General features: G+C 37.6%; 1 protein-coding gene across 15 annotated transcripts in view; it reads left to right on the top strand.

Annotated features, from left to right (window-relative positions):
- Positions 1-16: 16 nt before the first annotated feature.
- The window catches only part of CSPP1 (centrosome and spindle pole associated protein 1), a 154,401-nt gene continuing 129,646 nt past the window's right edge, over positions 17-24,771 (top strand). For 4 of the 15 annotated variants that reach the window (XR_007458598.1, XM_049633650.1, XM_049633644.1 and 1 more), the window contains exons 1-2: positions 4,504-10,585; positions 17,893-17,992. Coding sequence is in view for 13 of the 15 variants with exons in the window: in XM_049633650.1 (XP_049489607.1) it covers positions 10,403-10,585; positions 17,893-17,992 (283 nt within the window). In the remaining 2 variants the exon portion in view is untranslated. Of the gene's footprint in view, positions 100-4,500; positions 10,586-17,892; positions 17,993-24,771 lie in introns of those variants that run through there. The other 11 variants (XM_049633653.1, XM_049633652.1, XM_049633648.1 and 8 more) reach the window with 7 other exon arrangements.

Raw genomic sequence — 24,771 nt, 5'->3', positions numbered from 1 at the left:
CAGTGTTCCCGTGCCCGGCAGCTGCCGCCGCCTCTTTGGCCCGCAGAGAGCCTCTCTAGGGCGCTGTGCGTCTTCCCGGACGCGAGCCCGCTCTCCTGAGTAAGCGTTAGTCAGCCGTGGGTGGAGAGCGGGCCTGGCGGGGTGTGGTCGGGGGATGGGGGAAGTGGTGTCCCTGGGCGGGGGCAGGGGCTCTAGCGGGGGGGCGGTGGAGGTCTCGCGGCGGCCACGCTGGCCGCGGAGCTGGAGTTGCTGCGTTTGGGAGTGCCGGGTTCTTTGCGGGGTGAGGTCTCGCGGCCGCTGGGCTAGGGGCGGGGCCTGAATTACTGGGTAGAGGTCGGGGTCTCGCGGCTTCAGGGCTGGAGACGGTGGCGGAGGTACAAGATCCTGGTGTCGGTCTCACAGCAGTAGGCTGGGGGCGGTGCTTGGTTCCTGGGGACACGGGTACCCTGTGGGCGGGGGTCGGGCGCGGTGTCTTGGTTACGCGGTCTGGACTCTGGGGGCCCCTCAACTGCCGCCGCCGTGGGTGCTGTGGAGACCCGGTTGCTTGACGACGCGTTGACGCTTTCTAATGTGGCCGCCACCCACATCTCCCGCGTGTCTTCCCAGCAGCCGGCTCTCCGCTGCTGGGCTAAGCTTCCCGGAGCACCTTTCCTTTACTTGGTGCTGGTTGATGGTTAACGTTTATTGAGTACTTATGTTCTTGGCGCGGTTCTCAGTGTTTTGTTTTGCAAGTAAAATTTATTTAATCACAGCCCTGTGAAGTCGGTCTTGTTATTTTCCTGTTTTCGTCTGCCTCCGTGAGCTTGGGTCTCTTCTAATTGCCTTCGTTTAGGATTGTTATCTGGGCTTTTGATCCAGCTTTCAGTAAATGTTAGCATTGGGACTTATTTCTTGAGAGAGGTTGATTCTCAAGAGTATAGGATTAAGAAGTTTACCGGGAAGCAAACCAGCAGTTTCCAAACACCTCAGAAAATACTAGAACCTAACAGCAACCAATTTGGGTTTGTAAAAAGCCAATTTTATCCTCAGAGAGGTTCTGTTTTATATGAAAGAATGGCATGTCATGTTGACAAGCAAGAATGAATCTCACAGAAATCCTTAAGATGGTGCTTTCTTTTCTGCATGTTTCTTCTCACTAGGAGGACACTGTGTGGTGGTTAAATAGCTGCTGAAGTGCTCCCCAGGTATGAAAGTTTAGGTCTCCTTCAGTACGGGTGACCTTCTGAAAGGGAGCAGGTGGTTTTAAATAGGATAAATTGGAACGGGATGGTTTAATACAATTTTTCTCAAATGCAGTTTTCAGATAAATGTGATTTATTTATTACAAACTGTGAGCAGATTGCAGATTATTCTTCTAACATTCTCACTTGCATTCCCATTCTATATTGAGTGGGAGACAGAGGTGTTTGAGCAAGTATTCTGGAAATTTTGTATAACCCAAAGACCATCTAACTTATGTTGCGGTCCTTAGTCACCATTAATGATGTAAGTTGCTAAAGGACTTAATAGTGTGCTTATATATTTACTTTATCTGTATCCTAACCCTCAACCTTCCTTTCTCCCACAAGTTACTTGTTAGCAACTTTTAGGGGGATTTGTCAAAATCTGTGTGTGCCCATGGAAGCAAGTTGCTCATGTGGATGTCATCTGCCAGGAGAAAAAGATTAAGCACCTTTCATTTGGTGGGAAAATCTCTGAATGGATGGGAAATGAGAAACATTGTCCGGGTTCACCTCATCCCTCGTCTTTCTTCTAAAACTCTTTCACAGGCTCCTCCCTGTGAAAGGACACACATATGTTATCAATCTCTGCTCTTTTGTCCTCAGCCCTGTTCTTCTCTAGGGTCTCTTTTTCAAAGCAGCCATTTTGAAATGGCTTTAATGATCCTATAGCTTTAATGATCATTTTAAGACCTGCCAAGTCATCCCTGCCCCCATCTTGAACTCTATTCTGAATTCCAGACATACTCAAATTGTTTTCTTCATATTGCTGCTGACTGTCTTATGGGTATCTCCCATCAGTCTGGCCAGATGGAGCCATGTGACAGGGGGCATTATCTTGTTCAAATTTGAGGGGAGGGTCCGTATCTTACACTTTCCATTCCTCTAGCATCTAGAACAATGTCCTCCTATAGGAGGGAGGTTATTTTCTGTTCCTTATGCTTCTATAGTGGGGAGGAAATTTACACTTCACTCAAGAGGATAAAGGATGTGAACATTTGCTGCTCTCTTTGTGATTGAAGAAATTGGGAGAAAGAATTGGGTATACTCAGTTCTGGGTCCTCTGTGTTTTTTAGATTCACCAAGGCCTAGCACAATGAGTGCATGTTCTAGTCTTATATTTCTATCTATATGATAAATGTAAAGGGTCTAAGTTTAAGGTTTAAATATGTTGGGGTGCCTGAGTGGCTCAGTTGGTTAAGCATCTGGCTTCAGTTCAGGTCATGATCTCACAGTTTGTGAGTTCAAGCCCCACATCAGGCTCTCTTCTGTCAGTGCAGAGATAGCAGAAGTAGCTTGCTCTCTCTCTCTCTCTCAAAAATAAACATTTAAAAAAAATTTTAAAAAAGGTTTAGAAATGTTGATTTGGATTATGATAATCAAGTATCAGTTACTGGTGATTTAAAATCCAGTGTACTTTGGAGACTTTCTTTAAAAAGATGATTACTGATGTATATCAAAACTATGAAAATATAATAACAATAAAACAGCTATGATCTATTGATTTTTTTCAGTGCCAGGTGTGGCCACACATTTTATATGCATCATTTTGTTTTTTCTTCATAACAGCTCTGGAGTAGATATGTCTACCCTACAGATGAGGAAAGCAGAAGGGAGGTTAAGGAACATATTGAGTTGATCAGATAGAGTTAATTGGTGAGGGAATTGGGTTTCAAATCCAGGTCTTTCAGTTAAACTGTTTTCTTAAAAACTGTTTATCATCTACATACTATGTATGTAGCTACTGGGGTGGGGGGAAACAACTTGGTAATATCTTAAAAGTTGTGAGTGATTTTACATTGTAGGGTGAAGGAAGATAAAAATCCTCTTAAGATTTCTTCTTTCAGCTGATTTTTCTTATAAGTTAATCTTTATTTTTATTATTTTTTAAATGTTGATTTATTTATTTTGAGAGAGAGCATGTGTGCTCAAGTGGGGTAGGGGAAGAGAGAGAGGAGGGAGAGAATCCCAAGTCAGTGCAGAGACAGACTTGGGGCTTGATCCCACAAACTGTGAGATCATGAGCTGAAACCAAGAGTCAGATGCTTAAATCGAATAAGCCACCCAGGTACCTGTGTAATTTAATTTTTAAATGATAAATAATCTATTTTGTACTTAGGCTGTGCCCATCAACTCAGTCTATGTGATTCACTATAATTCTTGAGTAATTTTGTAGTTGAAATATGTTTTATGTAAGTTGTCATGTTGAAGGAGTGAAAAAGAAAAGATGGGCCATGACAGCTGGAAGCTGGGCTGTACTATCTATCACCAAGGCCTTGGTGTTGCTAGGAACTGGCCTGGCACTACTGCTTAGGCTTAGTGTTCTTCCATTGAAGAGAAACAATTGCACAGAACATCAACATTTGACAAAGCTGTTCTGTGTCTGTGATAGATGAAGAGAATAAAAATACCACTCCATAATCCTGTCCAAATATAGATAAAACATGAATGTTGTCCAAGCCACAAAAGACCAAGCATCCCCTCTCCCAGCTGATAAGTGACTGCTGGCTCTTAACCAGTTACAGTTTTAGATAAGATTTGTTAAGATGTCCAATCATAGAATTACCCTCACTTTCTGACGGGCTTCATTCCTGAGCAAAGCTCTGCTCACAAATCACCTAAGAGTTGCAAATCCTGTTAGTCTCTTCTAACACCTTTATATTTAGATACTCCAGAGTTCCTCATGGTGGATATCTAGGATGCATCCCTTGATGCAATGAGTAATAATAACCCAATGAGTTTAACCACAAAAATGTTCCTGGTGGTATTTGGAGGGCATTTGCAGGAGAAAGCTTGCCTTGGCTTTTCAATTTAATATTAAAGATACTGTATTTTAATCAGATAGTGGAACAAAATAAATGATTAAACATATATGTAATCTGGTGCTTTAGTTATGTGTTATACACACAACCATTGTTAAAAAATATTACTATGGTTACATAAAATCAATTCTAGAATTTGTAATGGATGGTAAAATATTATACTAAAGGGAAATTTATTTATGTACTCGAGTGATAATTGTAAATAGTATTATGTGGAGACCTTAGATTACTCAGGTTACCTTTGTGTTTTTTTGGATAATGACATTTCTGCTTAAATTTTGTATAAAATTCTGCTTCAAAGTAAATATTATCCCATCATCTTTTATTTCTATTAGACATAAAATATTTAGGGAAATTAGGGGATTTTAAGAAGTGCTTTTTGTTTTTAATGTTTTTTTTTTTTTTTTGAAGGAGGGGGAGAGAGAAAGAGAGAGAGAGAGAGAATATGAGTGGGGGAGGGGAAGAGAGGGAGAGAGAGAATCCAAAGCAGGCCCTGTGCTGTCAGCAGAGAGCCTGATGTGGAGCTTAAACCCATGAACTATGAGATCATGACCTGAGCTGAAGTCGGATTCTTTTTATTTTTATTTTTTAATTTTTTAATGTTTATTTTTGAGAGACAGAGACAGCATGAGTGGGGGAGGGGCAGAGAGAGAGGGAGACCTAGAACATGAAGCAGGCTCCAGGCTCCGAGCTGTCAGCACAGAGTCTGATGTGGGGCTCGAACTCATGAGCCGTGAGATCATGACCTGAGCCAAAGTTGGATGCCCAACCAACTGAGCCACCCGGGTGCCCCTGAAGTTGGATTCATAACCGACTGAGTCACCCAGGCACCCCAGAAGTGATCTTTTTTTAAACATGAAAATTACTGTTTGCTGTTGAGCTGTTTTAAATTTTTACTACAAAAAAACTTTTGTCACAATTAGCAAATTAAAAATGGCTTAACTATATAAACTTTTGTTGGTTTGGAATGTATTTTGCTAAAACCATATTTTATAATCAGTGTTCTTTTTGGAAGTAAATAATAGAATGAATTTCACATTATGTACTACTTTTTACTTTATTAATTCCTTTTCTTCCTTCAAAATGATGATGAAGGAACTCACCCCAAAAGAAAGAGCAGGAAGAAATGACAGCCAGGGACTTAACACAGATACAAGCAAGATGTCTGAACCATAATTTAGAATCTCATAATAAGAATACTAGCTGGGGTTGAAAAAAGCATAGAATCCCTTTCTGCAGAGATAAAAGAAGTAAAATCTAGTCAGGATGAAATTTAAAATGCTACAACTGAGATACAATCTCGAATGGATGCCATGACAGCAATGATGGATGAAGCAGAGCAACTAATCAGTGATACAGAGAACAAACTTATGGAGAATAATGAAGTGGAAAAAAAAAAAAGAGGGAAACTAAGGCAAAAGAGCACAATATAAGAATTAGAGAACTCAGTGACTCATTAAAAAGGAATAACATTCAAATCATAGGGGTCCCAGAAGATGAAGAGAGAGAAAAAGGGGTAGAAGGGTTATGTGAGCAAGTCATTGTAGAAAACTTAACTACTATGGAGAAAGACAGATATCAAAATCCAGGAAGCACAGAGAACTCTCATCAGATTCAACAAAAACCGACCATCAACAAGGCATCATGGTCAAATTCACAAAATACTCAAGGAAAGAATCATGAAAACAGCAAGGGGAAAAAAGTCCTTAACCTACAAGGGAAGACGGATCAGGTTCACAGCAGACTTATCCACAGAAACGTGTTAGGCCAGAATGGAGTGGCAGGATATATTCAATGTGCAGAATTGGAAAAACTGTGCAGCCAAGAATTCTTTATCCAGCAAGGCTGTCATTCAAAATAGAAAAAGATTCCCAAACAAAAACTAAAGGAGTTCGTGACGACTATACCAGCCCTGCAAGAAATTTTAAGGGGGACTCTCTGAAGGGAGAAAAGTTGAAAAATAACAAAACAGACCAAATGCAACAAAGACTAGAAAGGACCGGAGAAGACCACCAGAAACTCCCAACTCTACAGGCAACATAATGGCAATAAATTCACATCTTTCAGTACTCTAAATGTCTGGACTAAGTGCTCCAATCAAAAGATATAGGGTAACAGATAAGAAAACAAGATTCATGTATATGCTGCTCAGACCCATTTTAGATTTAAAGACACCTGTGGGGTGAAAGAACAGGGATGGAGAAACATCTATCATGCTGATGGCTGCCAAAAGAAAGCCAGAGTAGCCATACTTATATCAGACAATCTAGATTTTAAAATAAAGACTAACAAGAGATGAAGAAGGGCATTATATCATAATTAAGGGGTCTATTCACCAAGAACATCTAACAGTTGTAAATATTTATGCTCTAAATGTAGTAGCACCTAAATATATAAATCAGTTAATCACAAACATACAGAAACTCATTGATAATAATACCATAATAGTAGGGGACTTCAATATCCCACTTACAGCAACGGACAGATCATGTAAGTAGAAAATCAACAAGGAAACAATGGCTTTGAATGACACACTGGACAAGATGGACTTAACAGATACATTGAGAACTTTTCATCCTAAAGCAGCAGAATACACATTGTTCTCGAGTGCACATGGAACATCTCAAGAATAGATCACATACTGGGACACAAATCAGCCCTAAGTAAGTACAAAAAGATCAAGATCATACCATGCGTATTTTTAGACCACAATACTATGAAATTCGAAATCAACCACAAGAAAAAAATTGGAAAGACTGAATCCTTGGAGACTAAAGAACATCCTACTAAAGAATGAATGGGCTAATCAAGAAGATAAAGAGGAAATTAAAAGGTACATGGCAGCCAATGAAAATGATAACACCACAGCCCAAAATCTCTGGGATCCAGCAAAGGCAGTCATAAGAGGGAAGTATATAGCAATAGAGGCCTTCCTAAAGAAGGAAGAAAGGTCTCAGATACACAACCTAACCTTACACCTTAAAGAGCTGGAAAAAACAGCAAATAAAACCCCAAACCAGTAGAAGACAGGAAATAATAAAGATTAGAGCAGAAATCAATGCTATCAAAACCAAAAAGCCCTAGTAGAACAGATAGATCATTGAAACCAGGAGCTCGTTCTTTGAAATAATTAACAAAATTGACAAACCCGTAGCCAGTTTGATCAAAAAGAAAAAGGAAAGAACTCAAATAAATAAAACCATGAATGAAAGGAGAGATCACAACCAACACTGTAGAACTACAAACAATAATAAGAGAATATTATGTGCAGTTATACACCAATAAATTGGGCAGTCTGGAGAAATGGACAAATTCCTAGAAACATATAAAGTACCAAAATTGAAACAAGAAGAAATAGACAATTTGAACAGACCTATAACTGGTAAAGAAATCGAATTAGTAATCAAAAATCTCCCAAAAAACGAGTCCAGAGCTGGATGGCTTTCCAGGGAAAGATTTAAACATTTAACATTTGAAGAAGAGTTAACACCTATTCTTTTGAATCTGTTCCAAAAAATAGGTATGGAAGGAAAACTTTCAAACTCATTCTACGAGGCCAGCATTACCTTGATTCCAAAACCAGACAAAGACCCCACTAAAAAGGAGAACTACAGACCAACTTCCTTGATGAACATGGATGCAAAAATCGTCAACAAGATACTAGCCAGCTGGATCCAACAATATGTTAAAAGAGTTATTCATCATGACCAAGTGGGATTTATACCTTGGATACAGGGCTGGTTCTATATTCACAAAACAATCAATGTGATACATCACATCAATAAAAGAAAGGATAAGAACCACGTGATCCTCTCAGTAGATGCAGAGAAAGCATTTGACAAAATACAGCATCCTTGCTTGATAAAAAGCCTCAGGAAAGTAGGGATAGAAGGATCATATCTCAAGATCGTAAAAGCCATGTATGAAAGACCCACTGCTAATATCATTCGATGGGCAAAAACAGCTTTCCCCCTAAGGTCAGGAACACGACAGGGATGTCCACTCTCACCATTGTTATTCAACATAGTATTGGAAGTCTTAGTCTCAGCAATCAGACAATACAAAGAAATAAGAGGCATCCAAATCAGCCAGGAGGAGGGCAAACTTTCACTATTCCCAGTTGACATGATACTATATATGGAAAACCCAAAAGATTCCACCAAAAAACTGCTAGAAGTGATCCATGAATTCAGCTAAGTTGCAGGATATAAAATCAACGCACAGAAATTGGTTGTATTCCTATACACCAATAATGATGCAATAGAGAGAAATCAAGGAATGATCTCACTTACAATTGCACCAAAACCCATAAAATATATAGGAATAAATCTAACCGAAGAGGTGAAAAGTTGATACACTGAAAACTATAGAAAGGTTATGAAAGAAATTGAAGAAGACACAAAAAAGTGGAAAAATATTCTATGCTCCTGGATAGGAAGAACAAATATTGTTAAAATGTTGCTACTACCCAAGCAATCTACATATTCATTGCAGTACCTATCAAAATAACACCATCCTTCTTCACAGAGCTAGAACAAACAATCCTAAAATACATGGAACCAGAAAAGATACTGAATAGCCCAATCAATCCTGAAAAAGATCAAAGCTGGAGGCATCACAATCCCAGACTTCAAGCTGTATTACAAAGCTGTAATCAAGACAGTGGGTACTGGCACAAAAACACTTAGATCAATGGAACAGAATAAAGAACCCAGAAATAGACCCCCAGACGTGTGGCCAACTAATCTTTGACAAAGCAGGAAAGAATATCCAATGGAATAAAGACAGTCTCTTCAAATGGTGCTGGGAAAACATGCAGAAGAGTGAACCTGGTCCGCTTTCTTACACCATACGCAAAATAAACTTAAAATGAATGAAAGACCTAAACTTAAGACAGGAAGCCATCAAAATCTTCAAGGAGAAAGCAGGCAAAAACCTCTTTGACCTTGGTTGCAGCAACTTCTTACTTGACACGTTTCCGGACGCAAGGGAAACAAGCAAAAATGAACTATTGGGACCTCATCAAAATAAAAAGCTTCTGCACAGTGCAGGAAACAATCAGCAAAACAAAAAGGCAACTGATAGGATGGGAGAAGATACTTGCAAGTGACATGTCAGGTAAAGGGTTAGTATCCAAAATCTATGAAGAACTTCTCAAACTCAACACCCAAAAAACAAATAATCCAGTGAAGAAATGGGCAAAAGACATAAATAGACACTTCTCTAAAGAAGACATCCAGATGGCCAACTGACACATGAAAAAATGCTCAACATCACTCATCCTGAGGGAAATACAAATCAAAACCACAATGAGATACCACCTCAGGCCTGTCAGAATGGCTAACATTAACAACTCAGGCAACAACAGATGTTGGCGAGGGTGTGGAGAAAAAGGATCTCTTTTGCATTGTTGGTGGGAATGCAAACTGGTGAGCCACTCTGGAAAATGTATGGAGGTTCCTCAAAAAATTAAAACTAGAACTACCCTATGACCTAGCAATTGCGCTACTAGGTATTTATCCAAGGGCTACAGGTATGCTGTTTTGAAGGGGTACATGTGTCCCAATGTTTATAGCAGAGCTGTTGACAATAGCAAAGTATGGAAAGAGCCCAAATGTCCGTTGATGGATGAATGGATAAAGAGGAAGTGGTGTATATATACAATGGAGTATTATGTGGCAATCAAAAAGAATGAAATCTTGCCTTTTGCAACTCTGTGGATGGAACTAGAGGGTATTATGCTAAGTGAAATTGGAGAAAGACAAGTATCATGACTTCACTCATATGAGGACTTTGATACAAAACATAAACATAAGGGAAGGGAAGCAAAAATAATATAAAAACAAGGAAGGGGAACACAACTTAAGAGACTCTTGAATACAGAGAACAAACAGGGTTGCTGGAGGGTTGTGGCAGGGGGATTGGTTAAATGGGTAAGGGGCATTAAGGAAGTCATTTGTTGTGATGAACACTGGGTGTTATACTTAGGGGATGGATCACTGGAATCTATTCCTGAAATCATGATTATACCATATGCTAATGAATTTGGATGTAAATTAAAAAATAAAAAAAAGGTTGGGTGTTCTTCGTGCTGTTCTTATTTGTAAGTTTTTTCTTAACTTGAAATTACCTGTGAATAGTTTTAAAAAAGCTGAAAAAAGGTGCTTTGACTCCTGGATCAGTGTATGTGTGTGTGAGAGAGAAATGATGGTGGTTGTGTGTATTCAGAATTTTCTGATATATGTCATTGGTTTTTGGGGTGGGTTTGGGAGAGAAGCAGGCAGACATGTTTTGGTCAAGCTTATTTGGATTACTGAATTTGGTAAGTGAAATTGAATATTAAATGTGGGTTAAGCCTCCATGTTGTTAATTAGCCTAAAAATATTGTGGTATGGCTGTGTTCATGTAAGTTTTTTTTCGGTTTGTTTTTTTAGTATCTTCAAAATGGCTGATAATTTGGATGAATTTATTGAAGAGCGAAAAGCCAAACTGGCCAAAGACAAAGCAGAATTGGAAAGTGATCCACCTTACATGGAAATGAAGGTAAACTTAGTTTTCTTACAAGATGTTTCATTAAAATTGTCTCTGAAGATTAGTCTTGTGTAAATGTAAAAAATTCTCTTTTATGAGTGAGAATCTTCTGTTTCATACTTTAGTTTGGGTCCTGTCATTCTGAGTCTGAGAGCCTGACTCTGGACAAGATTGCATTGATTTTGAATGCAGTTTTTCTTTTCTGTTGTGGTGTTTTGTATCTCACAGTTTGTTTTCTCTTATTAGGGTTTTAATTGATAATTGCTGTGCTTCATAAAATAAGGAGACTACTTTTAGTACAGGGAACTTTCAGGATATTATAAAAACAAGTTTTCATATTCTACATGAAAAGTATCTTTTAAGTAAATCAGGATCTTAAATTTCTTTTAAAAAAAAATTTTTTTTTTTAACGTTTATTTATTTTTGAGACAGAGAGAGACAGAGCATGAATGGGGGAGGGTCAGAGAGAGGGAGACACAGAATCTGAAACAGCTCCAGGCTCTGAGCTGTCAGCGCAGAGCCTGACGCGGGGCTTGAACTCACGGACCGTGAGATCATGACCTGAGCCGAAGTCGGTGGCTTAACTGACTGAGCCACCCAGGCGCCCCATTAAATTTCTTTTTTTAATTGAGAAGTGAATTTATTATAATAGTTTATTTTGATATCTTTGCTTTTCAAATTAGAAATTTTTTTGAGTGTTCTTGAAAATAGTACTTGAAAAAGCTTTCTTAAAGTTTTCCTAGTTTTGGTGAAATAATGGTTGATCCACTCAGTAAATACTGAGACTGTGCTAGATATTATTTTAAACTCTTCCATAGCACTCATCTGGACAGATGTGCCACCTTCTTTTGTGAGTTCAGTGTACTAATAAGATACAGGATATAGATTAATCTATCATATAGTGCACTGAAATCATAGTAACCATATATATTGGTATGCCCAAGACAGTCCTGGGTTACCTGTTACCCCTTGTCTCATCTGGTTTAGCATTTATCTTGGGCAAAGGTATGGGCATCTGGTTGAGATGATAAATAACATTGACACTTTAATTATCGAGGAATGTTACTTACATAGCTAACATTTATTGTATGCTATGTGTAGAAGAGGCTTAGTTTTATTGTATTTTATTCTCTTGATTTTAAAAATTCTAGTATAATTAAAATACAGTTTTATATTAGTTTCTGGTGTACAATATAGTGATTTAACAGTTCTGTACATCACTCTGTGCTCATCACTCTAGGTGTGCTCTTAATGTTCTTCACCCCCACCCATTTCCCCTCTGGCAACCACCAGTTCTCTATATTTAAGAACCTGTTTTTTTGTTTCTCTTCTTTATTTGTTTTGTTTCTTAAATTCCACATATGAGTGAAATCCTATGGTATTTGTCTTTCTTTGACTTATTTCACTTGGTATAATACCCTCTAGATTCATCTATGTTGTTGCAAATGGTGACAGTTCATTCTTTTTTATGGCTGATACATACACCATTTATACACCATTGTGTGTATATATGTATGTATATTTGTATGTGTGTATATATCTTTATCTGTTCATCTACGGATAGATGCTTGGGTTGCTTCCATATCTTGCTATTGTAAATAATACTGCAATAAGTACAGGGGTGCATATATCCTTTTGAATTAATGTTTTCATTTTCTTTGGGTAAATACCCAGTAGTGGAAATATAGGAACCTCCATGCTATTTTCAGTGGCTGTACCAGTTTGCATTTCCACCAACAGAACATGAGGGTTCCCTTTTCTCCAGTCTCACCAACGCTTATTTCTTCTATTTTTGATTGTAGCCATTCTGATAGGTGCAAGGTGTTATCTCACCGTGGTTTTGATTTGCATTTCCCTGATGATTAGTGATACTGAGCATCTTTTTGTGTGTCTGTTGGCCATCTGTATGTCTTTGGAAAAATGTGTATCTAGTCCTTTACCCATTTTTAAATTGAATTTTTTTTTTTCTTTTTTGGTGGTGTGGTAGAAGTTCTTTTTATATTTTGGATATTAACCTCTTCTAGGATGTATCGTTTGCAATTACCTTCTCCCATTTGGTGGGTGGTCTTTTTGTTTCATTGATGGTTTCCTTTACTGTGCAGAAGCTCATTATTTTGGTGTTGTTTCATTAGTTAAATTTTGCTTTTGTTTCCCTTGCTAAAGGACACATATCTAGAAAAATGATGCTAATGTCAGTGTCAGTGAGCTTATTGCCTGTGTTTTCTTCTAGGGGTTTTATGGTTTCAGGCCTCACATTTAGGTCTTAATCCATTTTGAGTTTATTTTTGTGTGTGGTATAAGAAGACCATCCAGTTTCATTCTTCTACAGGTTACCGACTGGTTTTCCTAACACCATCTGTTGAAGAGTTTGTCTTTTTCCCATTGTATATTCTTGTTGCTACTGTTGCAGGTTAATTGACTGTATATGCGTGAGTTTATTTCTGGGCTCTATTCTGTTCTGTTGATCTGTGTGTTTATTTTTGTACCACTACCATACTGTTTTGATGCTACAGCTTTGTAGTATATGTTGAAATCTGGGATTGTGGTATTTCTAGTTTTCTTCTTTTTGAAGATTACTTTGGCTGCTTTGGGTCTCTTGTGGTTCCATGCAAATTTTAGGATTATTTGTTCTATTTCTGTGAAAAATACTGTTGCTGTTTTGATAGAAATTGCATTAAATCTGTAGATTGCTTTGGGTTGTATGGACATTTTAACAATATTCTTCCAATCAGTGAGTGTGGAATATTTTCCCATTTTTTTTGTTGTCCTTAATTTCTTTCATCAGTATTTTATAGTTTTTAGAGTACAGGTCTTTCACCTCCTTGGTTAAGTTTATTCCTGGGTATTTTGTTATTTTTGTGTTGCTTTTGTAAAGGGGACTGTTTTCTTGAGTTTTGCTTCATTATTAGTGTATAGGGATGCAACATACTTCTGTATATTGGGTTTTTTTTTTTTTTAATCCTGCAACCTTACAGAATTCATTTATCAGTTTTAGTAGTTTTTTGGTGGAGTCTTTAGGGTTTTCTATATAGAGTATCATGTCATCTGCAAATAGTTTTACTTCCTTACCAATTTGGATGCTTTTGATTTCTTTTACTTATCTGATTGCTGTGGCTAGGACTTCCAGTATTATGTTGAATAAAAGTGAGAATGGACATCCATGTTTTGGTCTTGATATTAGGGGAAAAGCTCTCAAATTTTTCCTGTTAATGACTTTAGCTATGGGTTTTTCACATACGGCCTTCGTTATGTTGAGGTATGTTCCCTCTAAACCTACTTTGGTGAGAGTTTTTAGCATGAATGGATGTTATACTTTGTCAAATGCTTTTTCTGCATGTATTGAAATAATATGGTTTTAACCTTTCTGTTGTTGATTATTGTGTTGATTGGTGAATGTTGAACCACCCTTGCATCCCAGGAATAAAGCTCACGTGATCTTGGTGAATGATTTTTTTTTTAGTGTATTGTTGGATTTCGTATGTTAATATTTTGTTAAGGTTATTTGTATCTATGTTCATCAGAGATAGGGGCTGGTAGTTCCTTTTTTTTTTTTTTTGGTATGGTCTTTGTCTGACTTTGACATCAGGGTAATACTGGCCTCACAGAATGAATTTGGAAGCTTTTCTCCCTCTTCTATTTTTTAGAGTAGTTTAAGAAGAGTAGGTATTAACTCTTCTTTAAAATGGTAGAATTCACCTGTGAAGCTGTCTGGTCCTGGACTTTTGTTTAGTGGCAGTTTTTTGATTACTGATTCAATTTCATTGATCTGTGTAGATTTTCTCTGTCTTCCTGATTCAGATTGGGAACACTATATGTTTCTGGGAATTTATCCATTTCTTCTAGGTTGTCCAATTTGTAGGCATATAACTTTTCATATTTTCTTATAATCATCTGTATTTCTGTGGTGTTATCTATTTCATTTCTGATTTTGTTTATTTGAGCCTTTTTTTTTTTTTTTTTTTTTTGGTGAGTCTGGCTAAAGGTTTACCATGTTTTGTTGATTTTTACGAAGAGCCACCAGTTCCTGGTCTCATTGATCTGTTCTGTTGTTTGTTTTGTTTGTTGGTGTGGTTTTTTTTAGTTTCTATTTTGTTTATTTCTGCTCTGATCTTTATTATTTCCTTCTTCTACTGGTTTGGGTTTTTGTTCTTTTTCTGTCTCCTTTAGATATAAGGTTAAGTTGTTCTTTTGAGATTGTTCTTGCTTCTTGAGGTAGCTGTGTATTGCTTAAAATCCTTTCTTTTTAGAATAGCTTTTGCTGCATCCCAAAGATTTTGGTCCGTTGTGTTTTCATTTTCATTTGTCTCCATGTACTTTTTGATTTTGTCATTGATTTCTTGGCTGACCCATTCATTGTTTAGTAGCATGTTATTTAACCTCCATGTATTTGTGTTCTTTCTAGATTTTTTTCTTGTGGTTGATTTCTAGTTTCAAAGCATTGTGGTTGGAAAAGATGGGTGATATGACCTCAGTCTTTTTGAATTTGTTGTCTTATTTTGTTGCCTAATATGTGATCTATTCTGGAGCATGTTCGCTGTGCACTTGAAATGAATGTGTATTCTGCTATTTTAGGATGGAACGTTCTGAATATATCTGTTGATCCATCTGTTTAAATGTGTCCTATGAAGCCACTGTTTTCTTGTTGATTTTCTGTCTGGGTGATCTACCTATTGTTGTAAGTTCATGTTAAAGTCCCCTACTATTAGTAGTATTACTGTCAATACTACTAATAATACTATAATTTTGTTAATAACTGCTTTATGTATTTGGGTCCTCCTATGTTGGGTACAGAAATATTTACAATTGTTATACCTTCTGTTGAATTATTCCCTTTATGATTATGTAGTGTCCTTCTTTGTCTCTTGTTACAGTCTTTGTTTTTCAAAGACTGTTTTGTCCCATATAAGTATCATTACTCCATCTTTCTTTTTCACTTCTATTTGCATGATAAATGTTCAGTCCCTTCACTTTCAATCTGCATGGGTCTTTAGGTCTGAAATGAGTCTCTTGTAGGCAGCATATGTTGTGTGCTTTTTTATCCATTTGGTCACCTGTGTCTTTTGAATTAGAATGTTTAGTACATTTACATTCAAAGTAATTATTGATAGGTATGTACTTGTTGCCATTTTGTTACTTGTGTTATGGTTATTTTTATAGTTCTTTGTTCCTTTCTTTTCTTGCTCTCTTCTTTTGTGATTTGACAGCTGTTTTCTTGTGATATGTTTGGATTCCTTTCTCTTTATCTCCTGTATATCTATTACTGGTTTTGATGTGTGATTACCATTAGGTGTATATATATCTTGCATATATAGCAGTCTATATGAAGTTAATGGTCACTTAAGCTTGGACCCATTATAAAAACACTAAATTTTTACTTCCCCCTCCCCCATGTTTTAGGTATATGGTGTCATACTTTATATTCTTCTGTTTTGTGAATTCCATGACTGAGTTTTATGGATATATTTGATTTTACTGCTTTTGTATTTTAACCTCCATATTGGTTTTATAAGGATTTATTCTGTCTTACTATGTTTATGTACCTGTGAAATGTTTTCCTTTCCTACTTTCCTTTTTAATTTTTTTAAGCTTATTTATTTATTTTGAGAAAGAGAGTGTGCCTGTGCCAGTGGGAGAGGGGCAGAGAGAGAGAATCCCAAGCCCCATGAGGGGCTCAGTCTCATAAACCTGGAGCTCATGACCTGAGCCGAGATCAAGGGTTGGATGCTTAACTGACTGAGCCACCCAGGCACCCCTTAAATTTTTCTTTGAATGTTTATTTATTTATATATTTTATTTATTTATTTCTAATGTTTGTTTAGTTTTGAGAGAGAGAGTACGAGCCTGGGAGGGGCAGATGGAGAGGGACAGAGGGTCTGAAGCAGGCTCTAAACGAACTGTGTGATCATGACCTGAGCAGATGTCAGAGGCTTAACTGACTGAGCCACCCATGCACCCCTTTTAAATTTTAATTTGAGCACATGCAAGTGTGGGGAGGGACCGAGGGGAAGAGAGAGAATCTCAAGCAGGGTGCATGCTTAGCATGGACCCTGAAGTTGGGCTTGATACCACGACTCTGGGATCATGACCTGAACCCAAATCAAGAGTCAGACACTCAACTGACACATTCACCCAGGTGCTCCCCTTTCTTACTTTTCCTGCTGTGGTCTTTCCTTTCCACTTTAACATTTCTTATCAGGCTGGTTTAGTGGTAGTGAATTCCTTTAAATTTTGCTTGTCTGGAAAACTCTTTATCTTTCCTTCCATTCTGAATGATAGCCTTGCTGGATAGAGTATTCTTAGTTACAGGTTTTTTTCCTTTCAGGAATGAGGCTTGGTCTTAAGAAGTTAAATTTATGATTCACATGAATCTGTGAGATAAATACTGTTGTTATGGTCATTTTCTAAAAGTAAACTAAGGCATGGGAAAGTTAAGTAATGAGACTAAGGTTATAGAGTTGTTAGAAGTAGGCTTTGATTCCTTACATCCTGACTGTAGGCCTGTTCTCGTAACCACCATACTAGTTTGCCTTCTTTCCATAAGAGCTGCTGTGGTCAAGGAGTTGTATCAAGGACTTTACATGTTATTATCTCACTTAATCATAATACCCCTATTAAGTAGGTGGAATATTTTTGTTTTACAAAATAAATGTCAAGAAGGTGAAACCCAAAGGGGTTAAGTAATTCGTCCAGCTATACATAGTGATAGATTCAGAATTGCCATCACCATATGTCCAGCTCCAAAGTCTATGGTTTTTAACCACTGTCCACTTAGGACTACCTTACAGTGTTTGAAAATGGTTATTATATAGCTTTAAATACAGCATTATTATAATTTTTAATATTAAATAGTACATAAATCATGATCTTTAAGTCTTAGTTCAAATATCATGCTCATTGAGGTCTTTTAGTTCCTCCTGCATCATTATGGCTCTTCATACCATGCTCTATTTTTATTTTTCCTTAACCTTTACCAGTTACTCTTTGTATATTACATAGTCTGATGATTTATTATGTCTGTTGTTAGTCCCCTGAATAGTTTGAGCTCCATGATGGCTGAGATTCTCATATGTTTTTTTCATTCATGTTTCCAGTACCTGGGACACTATGTAGCAGGAACTCAGTGACTATTAGTTGATAAATGAATTCTAAGATTTAATTAGAATTTATCACAGTGTTAATACTTTTGGTTAATTCCTCAAATCTCACACTTAAATTTCTTCGTGATGTATAGTTTTTCAAGTCATTTAATAAGAGTATTGGGATACATTGTGTATTTTGTGGATTTTCCCATACTTTTGTAAATATTGTGTCTCTTTCAGGGAAAGGCATCAGAGAAGCTTTCTGAAAACAGTAAAATATTAATTTCCATGGCCAAAGAAAACATACCACCAAATAGTCAACAGACCAGGAGTTCCTTAGGTATGTCATTAGGTGTATTAAATTGATTTTAAAGTATTATTAGCATGCTGTTGTGAAGGAGCTTTGTCTTGTCAGAAAAAAAGATTTCTTTAGAATCCCAGTAACTGTTTCCTTTCTGGAACCTTACATATGACTGTACTGTCTACAAATGAAATATAATACATCCTGAGAACCATCTGCCCATTTTAAATTATATTCCCTTATAATTTACAGAATCATAGCAGTAAATATATATATAATATAACTAAAAATTAATTGAAAAACTTGCATGGAATTTGTGTCTGTGTGAGAGGGAAATGTGTTAATTGAATAAAAATGGTGGACTTTTATTTAAAAAATCAAAGGGATGCTTAGAGGATACAAAATGTAATTTGGTGAATGACCATTTTAATTATTGGTTACCCTATTACAATTGGGCAGAAGTTAATATATTGCAACTATACTAAGTCTTTGATTATGGTTTGTTATGAAAATATTTAGAAATTTTTTATTGAAGTATAAATAACATAGTGTTCTATTAATTTCAGGTATGCAGTATATTGATTCAACAATTTTGTACATTACTCACCATGATAAGTATAGTCACCATATGACATTATTGTAGTATTACTGACTATTCCCCATACTGTATTTTTCATCTTTGTGACTTACTTTTGACTGGAAATTTGGATTTTTATCTATTTTACCCACCACCCTCATCCATCTCACCTCTGGCAACCACCAGTTTATTTGCTGTGTTTAAGAGTCTTTTTTTCTTCTGTTTGTTTGTTTTGTTTTTTAGATTCACATGTAAGTGAAATCATATGGTATTTTTCTCTGACTTATTTCACTTAGCACAATACTCTGTAGGTCCATCCATGTTGCAAATGGCAAGATCTTATTTATTTATTTGTTTTTAAATTTTTTTTAACGTTTATATATTTTTGAGAGAGAGAGAGACAGAGTGTGAGTGGGGGAGGGGCAGAAAGGGAGGGAGAAATAGAATCTGAAGCAGGCTCCAGGTTCTGAGCTGTCAGCAGAGCCCGATGTGGGGCTTGAACCCACAAACTGTGAGATTGTGACCTAAGCTAAAGTCCGGAGCTTAACCCTCTGAGCCACCCAGGTGCCCCACAAGATCTTATTTTTTATGACTGAATAATATTCCATTCCATATATATATAACCGTATCTTCTTTATACATTGATGGACACTGGGTTGCTTCCGTATCTTGTTATTGTAAATAATACTGAAATAAGTTTAGGGGTGATATATCTTTTCAAATTGGTATTTTTGTTTTGTTTGTTAAATAACCAGTGATGAAATTACTGGATCATATGTTATATTTAGTTTTAATTTTGGGGGTAATCTCCATACTGATTTATACAGTGGTTACACCAATTTACATTCCCACAAACAGTTCATGAGCGTTCCTTTTTCTCCACATGTTCACCAACACTTGTTTATTGTGTTTATTTTGATTGTAGTTATTCTGACAGGTGTAAGGTTTTGATTTGCATTTCCCTGTGTATTAGTGATGTTGAGTATCTTTTCATCTGTCTGTTAGTCACCTTTATGTCTTCTTTGGAAAAGTGTTCATGTCTTCTCATTTTTTAACCAGATTATTTGTTCTTTTTGTGTTGTGTAAGGTCTTTATATATTTCAGAAAGTAAGTCTCTTACTGGGTGAATCATTTATAAATGTCTTCTATTCAGTGGGTTGTCTTGTTTTTTTGATGGTTTCCTTTGCTGTGCAAAAGGTTTTTATTTTAGGGTATTCCCAGTATTTTAGTTTTGCTCTTGTTTTTTTGCCTCAGGAAGCATATATAGAAAAATGATGATAAGACCAGTGTCAGAGAGATTGTTGCCTATGTTTTCTTCAAGGACTTTTATGGTTTTAGGTCTCACCTTTAGGTCTTAATCCATTTTGAGTTTATTTTTGTGTATAGGGTAAGAAAGTCATCCACTTTCATTCTTTTGCATTTAGCTGTCCTATATTCCCAACACTATTTATTGAAGACATTATCTGTTCCCTATTGTATATTTTTGACTCTTTTGTCATATATCTATATACATATTTTTAAGTATGTATGTACTCAGCATGGAGCCCAGTGTGGGGCTTGAACTCATGACCTTGAGATCAAGACCTGAGCTGAGACCAAGAGTTGGACACTCAACTGACTGAGCAACCCAGGCACCTCTCTTTTGTCATAAATTGACCATTTAAGTGTGGGCTTCCTTCTGGATGCTCTATTCTTTTGCATTTATCTATGTGTCTATTTTTGTACCAGTACCTTACAGCTTTGTAGTATATCTTGAAATCTGGGATTGTGATACCTTCAGCTTTGTTTTTCTTTCTCAAGTTTGCTTTGACTCTTCAGGATCATTTATTTTATTTTAAATACAAATGAGTTTATTTTTTCTGTTTCACTGTTTGTTTAAGTTCTACTTAATTAACATACAGTGCAATATTCGTTTCAGGAATAGAATTCACTACAACACCCAGTGCTCATCATAACAAGTGTCCTCCTGATAACCATCACCCATCTGGTCCATCCCTCACCCACCTCCCTCCATCAACCCTCAGTTTGTTCTCTATCTTTAAGAGTCTCCTGGGTGACTCAGTTTATTAACTGTCTGACTCTTGATTTCAGCTCACACCATGGTGTCACGTTTAGTGGGTTTGAGCCCCATGTGGGGTTCTGCACTGACAGTGTGGAGCCTGCTTGGAATTCTCTCTCTTTCTGCCTGCCATGCCTCCCCCCCTCCCTACCCCCCGAATAAATAGACTTAAAAAAAATTTAAGAAAGAGTCTCTTACGGTTTGTTTCCCTCCCTCCTTCTCTCTTTCTCTCTCTACCCCCCATATATTCATCTGTTTTGTTTCTTAAATTCCACATGAGTGAATTCATATGGTATTTGTCTTTCTCTGACTGACTTAGTTTGCTTATCTTAATATACTCCAGCTCCATCCATCTTGTTACAAATGGCAAGATTTCATTCTTTTTGATGGCTGAGCAATATTCCATTGTGTGTGTCTGTGTGTGTGTGTGTCTGTGTATACATACATCACAGCTTCTTCATCTGTTTAGCAGTTGATGGACCCTTGGGCTCTTTCCATAGTTTGGCTATTGCTGGTAATGCTGCTATAAACATCGGAGTGCATGTACCGCTTTGAATCAATATTTTTGTATCCTGTGGGTAAATACCTAGTAGTACACTTGCTGGATTGCAGGGTAGTTCTATTTTTAACCTTATGAGGAACCTCCATACTGATCTCCAGAGTAGCTGCACCAGTTTGCATTCCCACCAACAGTGCAAGAGGGTTCCCCTTTCTTCACATCCTTGCCAACACCTGTTGTGTCTTGTGTTTGTTTTTTTTCTTTTTAAATGTTTATTTAGTTTAGAGAGTGAGCGAGTAAGCAGGGGAGGTGCAGAGAGAGAGAGGGAGACAGAGGATCTCAGGCAAGCTCTGCGATGTCAACACAGAGCCTCATGTGGGGCCTGAACTCATGAACTGACATCATGACCTGAGTGCCAAAATCAAGAATTGGTCACATAACTGACTGAGCCACCCAGGTACCCCTTGTGTTGTTAATTTTAGCCATTCTGATAGGTGTGAGGTGGTATTTTATCATGGTTTTGATTTGCATTTCATGTTCAAGGTCTTTCTGAATTTAAGTACTGTATTATATTTTGGTTAAACTTGTTTATCTCCAAGGACCTCAATTTCCTTATCTTTAATATAAAAACGTTGGGTTGTCTTCTCACCCTAAAGTTTTATGAAGTGAAATTTTGATTATTGCAAAAAATAATTTTTTAAGCTTAATAGTAGATTTTCTTATACAGTAAGGTTAGACAGAATCACTGTGGCATTCTGGGTTACAACTTCCTTTGGATTGTACCTGTCCTGTCTTTGTGACCTGGCACAGGTTATTTAAGCTCTCTCTTGCCTTATCTTAGTAATTGGCATCTATTTTAAAAAGTTATTGTGGCAGGAAAAGCTGACTGGCACATAAGTGGTGCATGATAAACATTTACTTTGTGATCTCCTATTTTTTTAAGTGTAGGTTTTGAGAATTATATTAAGAATTTAAGAGTTATTTTTTATTACATGCACAAATGATTGAGAGTTCAGAGCACCTGGGTGGCTCAGTTGGTTGAGCGTCGGACTTCAGCTCAGGTCATGATCTCACAGTTTGTGGGTTTGAGCCCCGTATCAGGTTCTGTGGTGACCGCTTGCTCAGAGCCTGGAGCCTGCTACAGATTCTGTGTCTTCTTCTCTCTCTGCCCCTCCCCTGCTCACGCTTTGTCTCACTCTGTTTCTCAAAAATAAATGTAAAAATAAAAATAAAAAAACAAATGATTGAGACTTTAAAGTCTAATTTCAAGGGGCACCTGGGTGGTTCAGTTGGTTAAGTTTTCGGCTCTTGCTTTTGGCTCAGGTTATGATCTTGAGGTTCATGAGATCGAGCCCCTTGGTGGGCTTGGGTTCAGGCTCGGGCTCGAACTAGGCCTTGGTGCTGACAGCGTGGAGCCTGCTTGGGATGCTCTCTCACCCTCTCTGCCCCTCTCTAGCTGACGTTCTCTCTCAACTATGCCTTCTTTTCATTTCATATACTCTCTGACTGACCTCATCCTCTCAGAGATTTTATATGCTATCAGTCTGTTCATAACTGATAAGTCTGTATTCTAATCCTGATTTTTTAAAATTGAACTCCAGGGGCGCCTGGGTGGCGCAGTCGGTTAAGCGACCGACTTCAGCTCAGGTCATGATCTCGCGGTCCGTGAGTTCAAGCCCCGCATCGGGCTCTGGGCTGATGGCTCAGAGCCTGGAGCCTGCTTCCGATTCTGTGTCTCCCTCTCTCTCTGCCCCTCCCCCGTTCATGCTCTGTCTCTCTCTGTCTCAAAAATAAATAAAACGTAAAAAAAAAAAAATTAAAAAAAAAAATAGAATTGAACTCCAGACCCATATACCTAATTTCCTATTGGATATCTGTACTTGGATGTCATGGCCTCACAAGTAACATGTGCAAAATTACCTTGATTCTTCTCAAACTTCCTGGTACTCCAGTGAGATAGCTGGCTACCTCGTCATCCTTGACCTCTGTGTTCCCTTTGCCTCCCACAGCAAGTAATTACACAAGTCTGGTTGATTCTACTACCTAAATTTAAAAATAAATTTACCTTTCTCTAATCCCATAAACATTGTTTTATGTGGGCTTATGTTGTCTCTCATCAGATTTTTTTCTAGTGTTCTTTTTGGTTTCTGGTCTAACCTCCCCAGCCCCCCAACTAAGTCTCTGCACTGCCCTTTAATGTCCTTTCAAAAAACATCTAGAATCATGTTAGTCTTTGCTTCAAACCCTTAATGTATTCTTGTTTCCTGTATAATTTTATCCTTTTATTCTTTTTCCCAGATTGTGTGGCTCTTCATGCTTTGTGTTTCTGTCACATTGGTTTTCCCCATAAAGTGTAATTTTGAACTTATTCAGCTCTCTTGTATTGCAGTGGTATGCCAGCTTGCCTGCCATTGTATATTTGCTACTTAGCACAGTGCCTGGCACTTCAGTGTTTAAGGAAAATATTTTTAAAAAATGTTTGCTTATTTATTTTGAGAGAGAGAGAACGTGTGCAGACATGAGCTGGGGAGGGGTGGGGCGGGGGAGAGAATCCCAAGCAGGCTCTGTGCTGTCAGTGCCTAGGCTAAGCCTGAGTCCAGTGCGGGGCTTGATCTCATGAACCATGAGATCATGACCTGAGACTAAACCAAGAGTGGAAGCTTAATCAACTGAGCCACCTAGGCACCCCTTAAGATATTTTGAATAAATGAAGGTCCCCATTGCAAAAATAAACTATTCTGTTGGGTATGTAGAATTGAATTTTCATGGAATGTTTCTTTTGTTGCCAACTGAAACAATTATTATTTATTTATTTTTTAAAAATTTTTTAATGTTTATTTCTGAGACAGACAGAGCATGAGTGGGGGAGGGGCAGAGAGAGAGGGAGACACAGAATCAGAAGCAGGCTCCAGGCTCTGAGCTGTCAGCACAGAGCCCGACACGGGGCTCAAACTCAGAAACCATGAGATCATGATCTGAGCTGAAGTTGGTCGCTCAACTGACTGAGCCACCCATGCGCCCCTGAAACAATTATTTTGATGCACATTGAATCTTATTAAAGAATAATATATAATTTGACTAATTTTATAGCTTATCAGCATTCAGTTACTGACTTCTTGCTTGAATAATTTTGGTCTTAAAATTAGACCAAATGCACGTGAAAAGATGTTCAACATCACTAGTCGTTAGGGAAATGCAAATTAAAACTACAAAGAGATCATGTCATGCTTGTTACATTGGCCGTCATCAAAAAGACAGAAATAAAAGGGGGCACATGGGTGGCTCAGTTGGTTAAGTGTCTGAATCTTGATTTTGGCTTAGGTCATGATCTCATGGTTTGTGGGATCGAGCCCTGGGGTGGGCTCTACGCTTGGGATTTTTTTCTCTCCCTCTCTCTCTACCCCTTCCCTGCATGCATGCACTCTCTCTTTCTCAAAATAAAGAAATAAACTTAAGAAAATGATTAAAAAAAAAAAAAGACTGAGTTAACAAATGCTGGCATGGAACCCTTGCACACTGTTGGTGGGTTGAAGACATTATGCTCAGTGAAGTAAGTCAGAGAAAGAAAAGATAATGTATGATCTCACATGTGGAATCTAAACAGAAAACAAAACCAAACTCAGAAAAAAAGATCAGACATGTGGTTTCCAGAGGTGAAGAAGGGTGGAGGTAGGATAGATTGT

This window comes from Panthera uncia, chromosome F2, assembly GCF_023721935.1.
Source record: "Panthera uncia isolate 11264 chromosome F2, Puncia_PCG_1.0, whole genome shotgun sequence".
Classification (NCBI taxonomy): domain Eukaryota; kingdom Metazoa; phylum Chordata; class Mammalia; order Carnivora; family Felidae; genus Panthera; species Panthera uncia.
The sequence above is the reverse complement of the archived record's forward strand: the minus strand, read 5'-3'. Positions and strand labels throughout refer to the sequence as shown.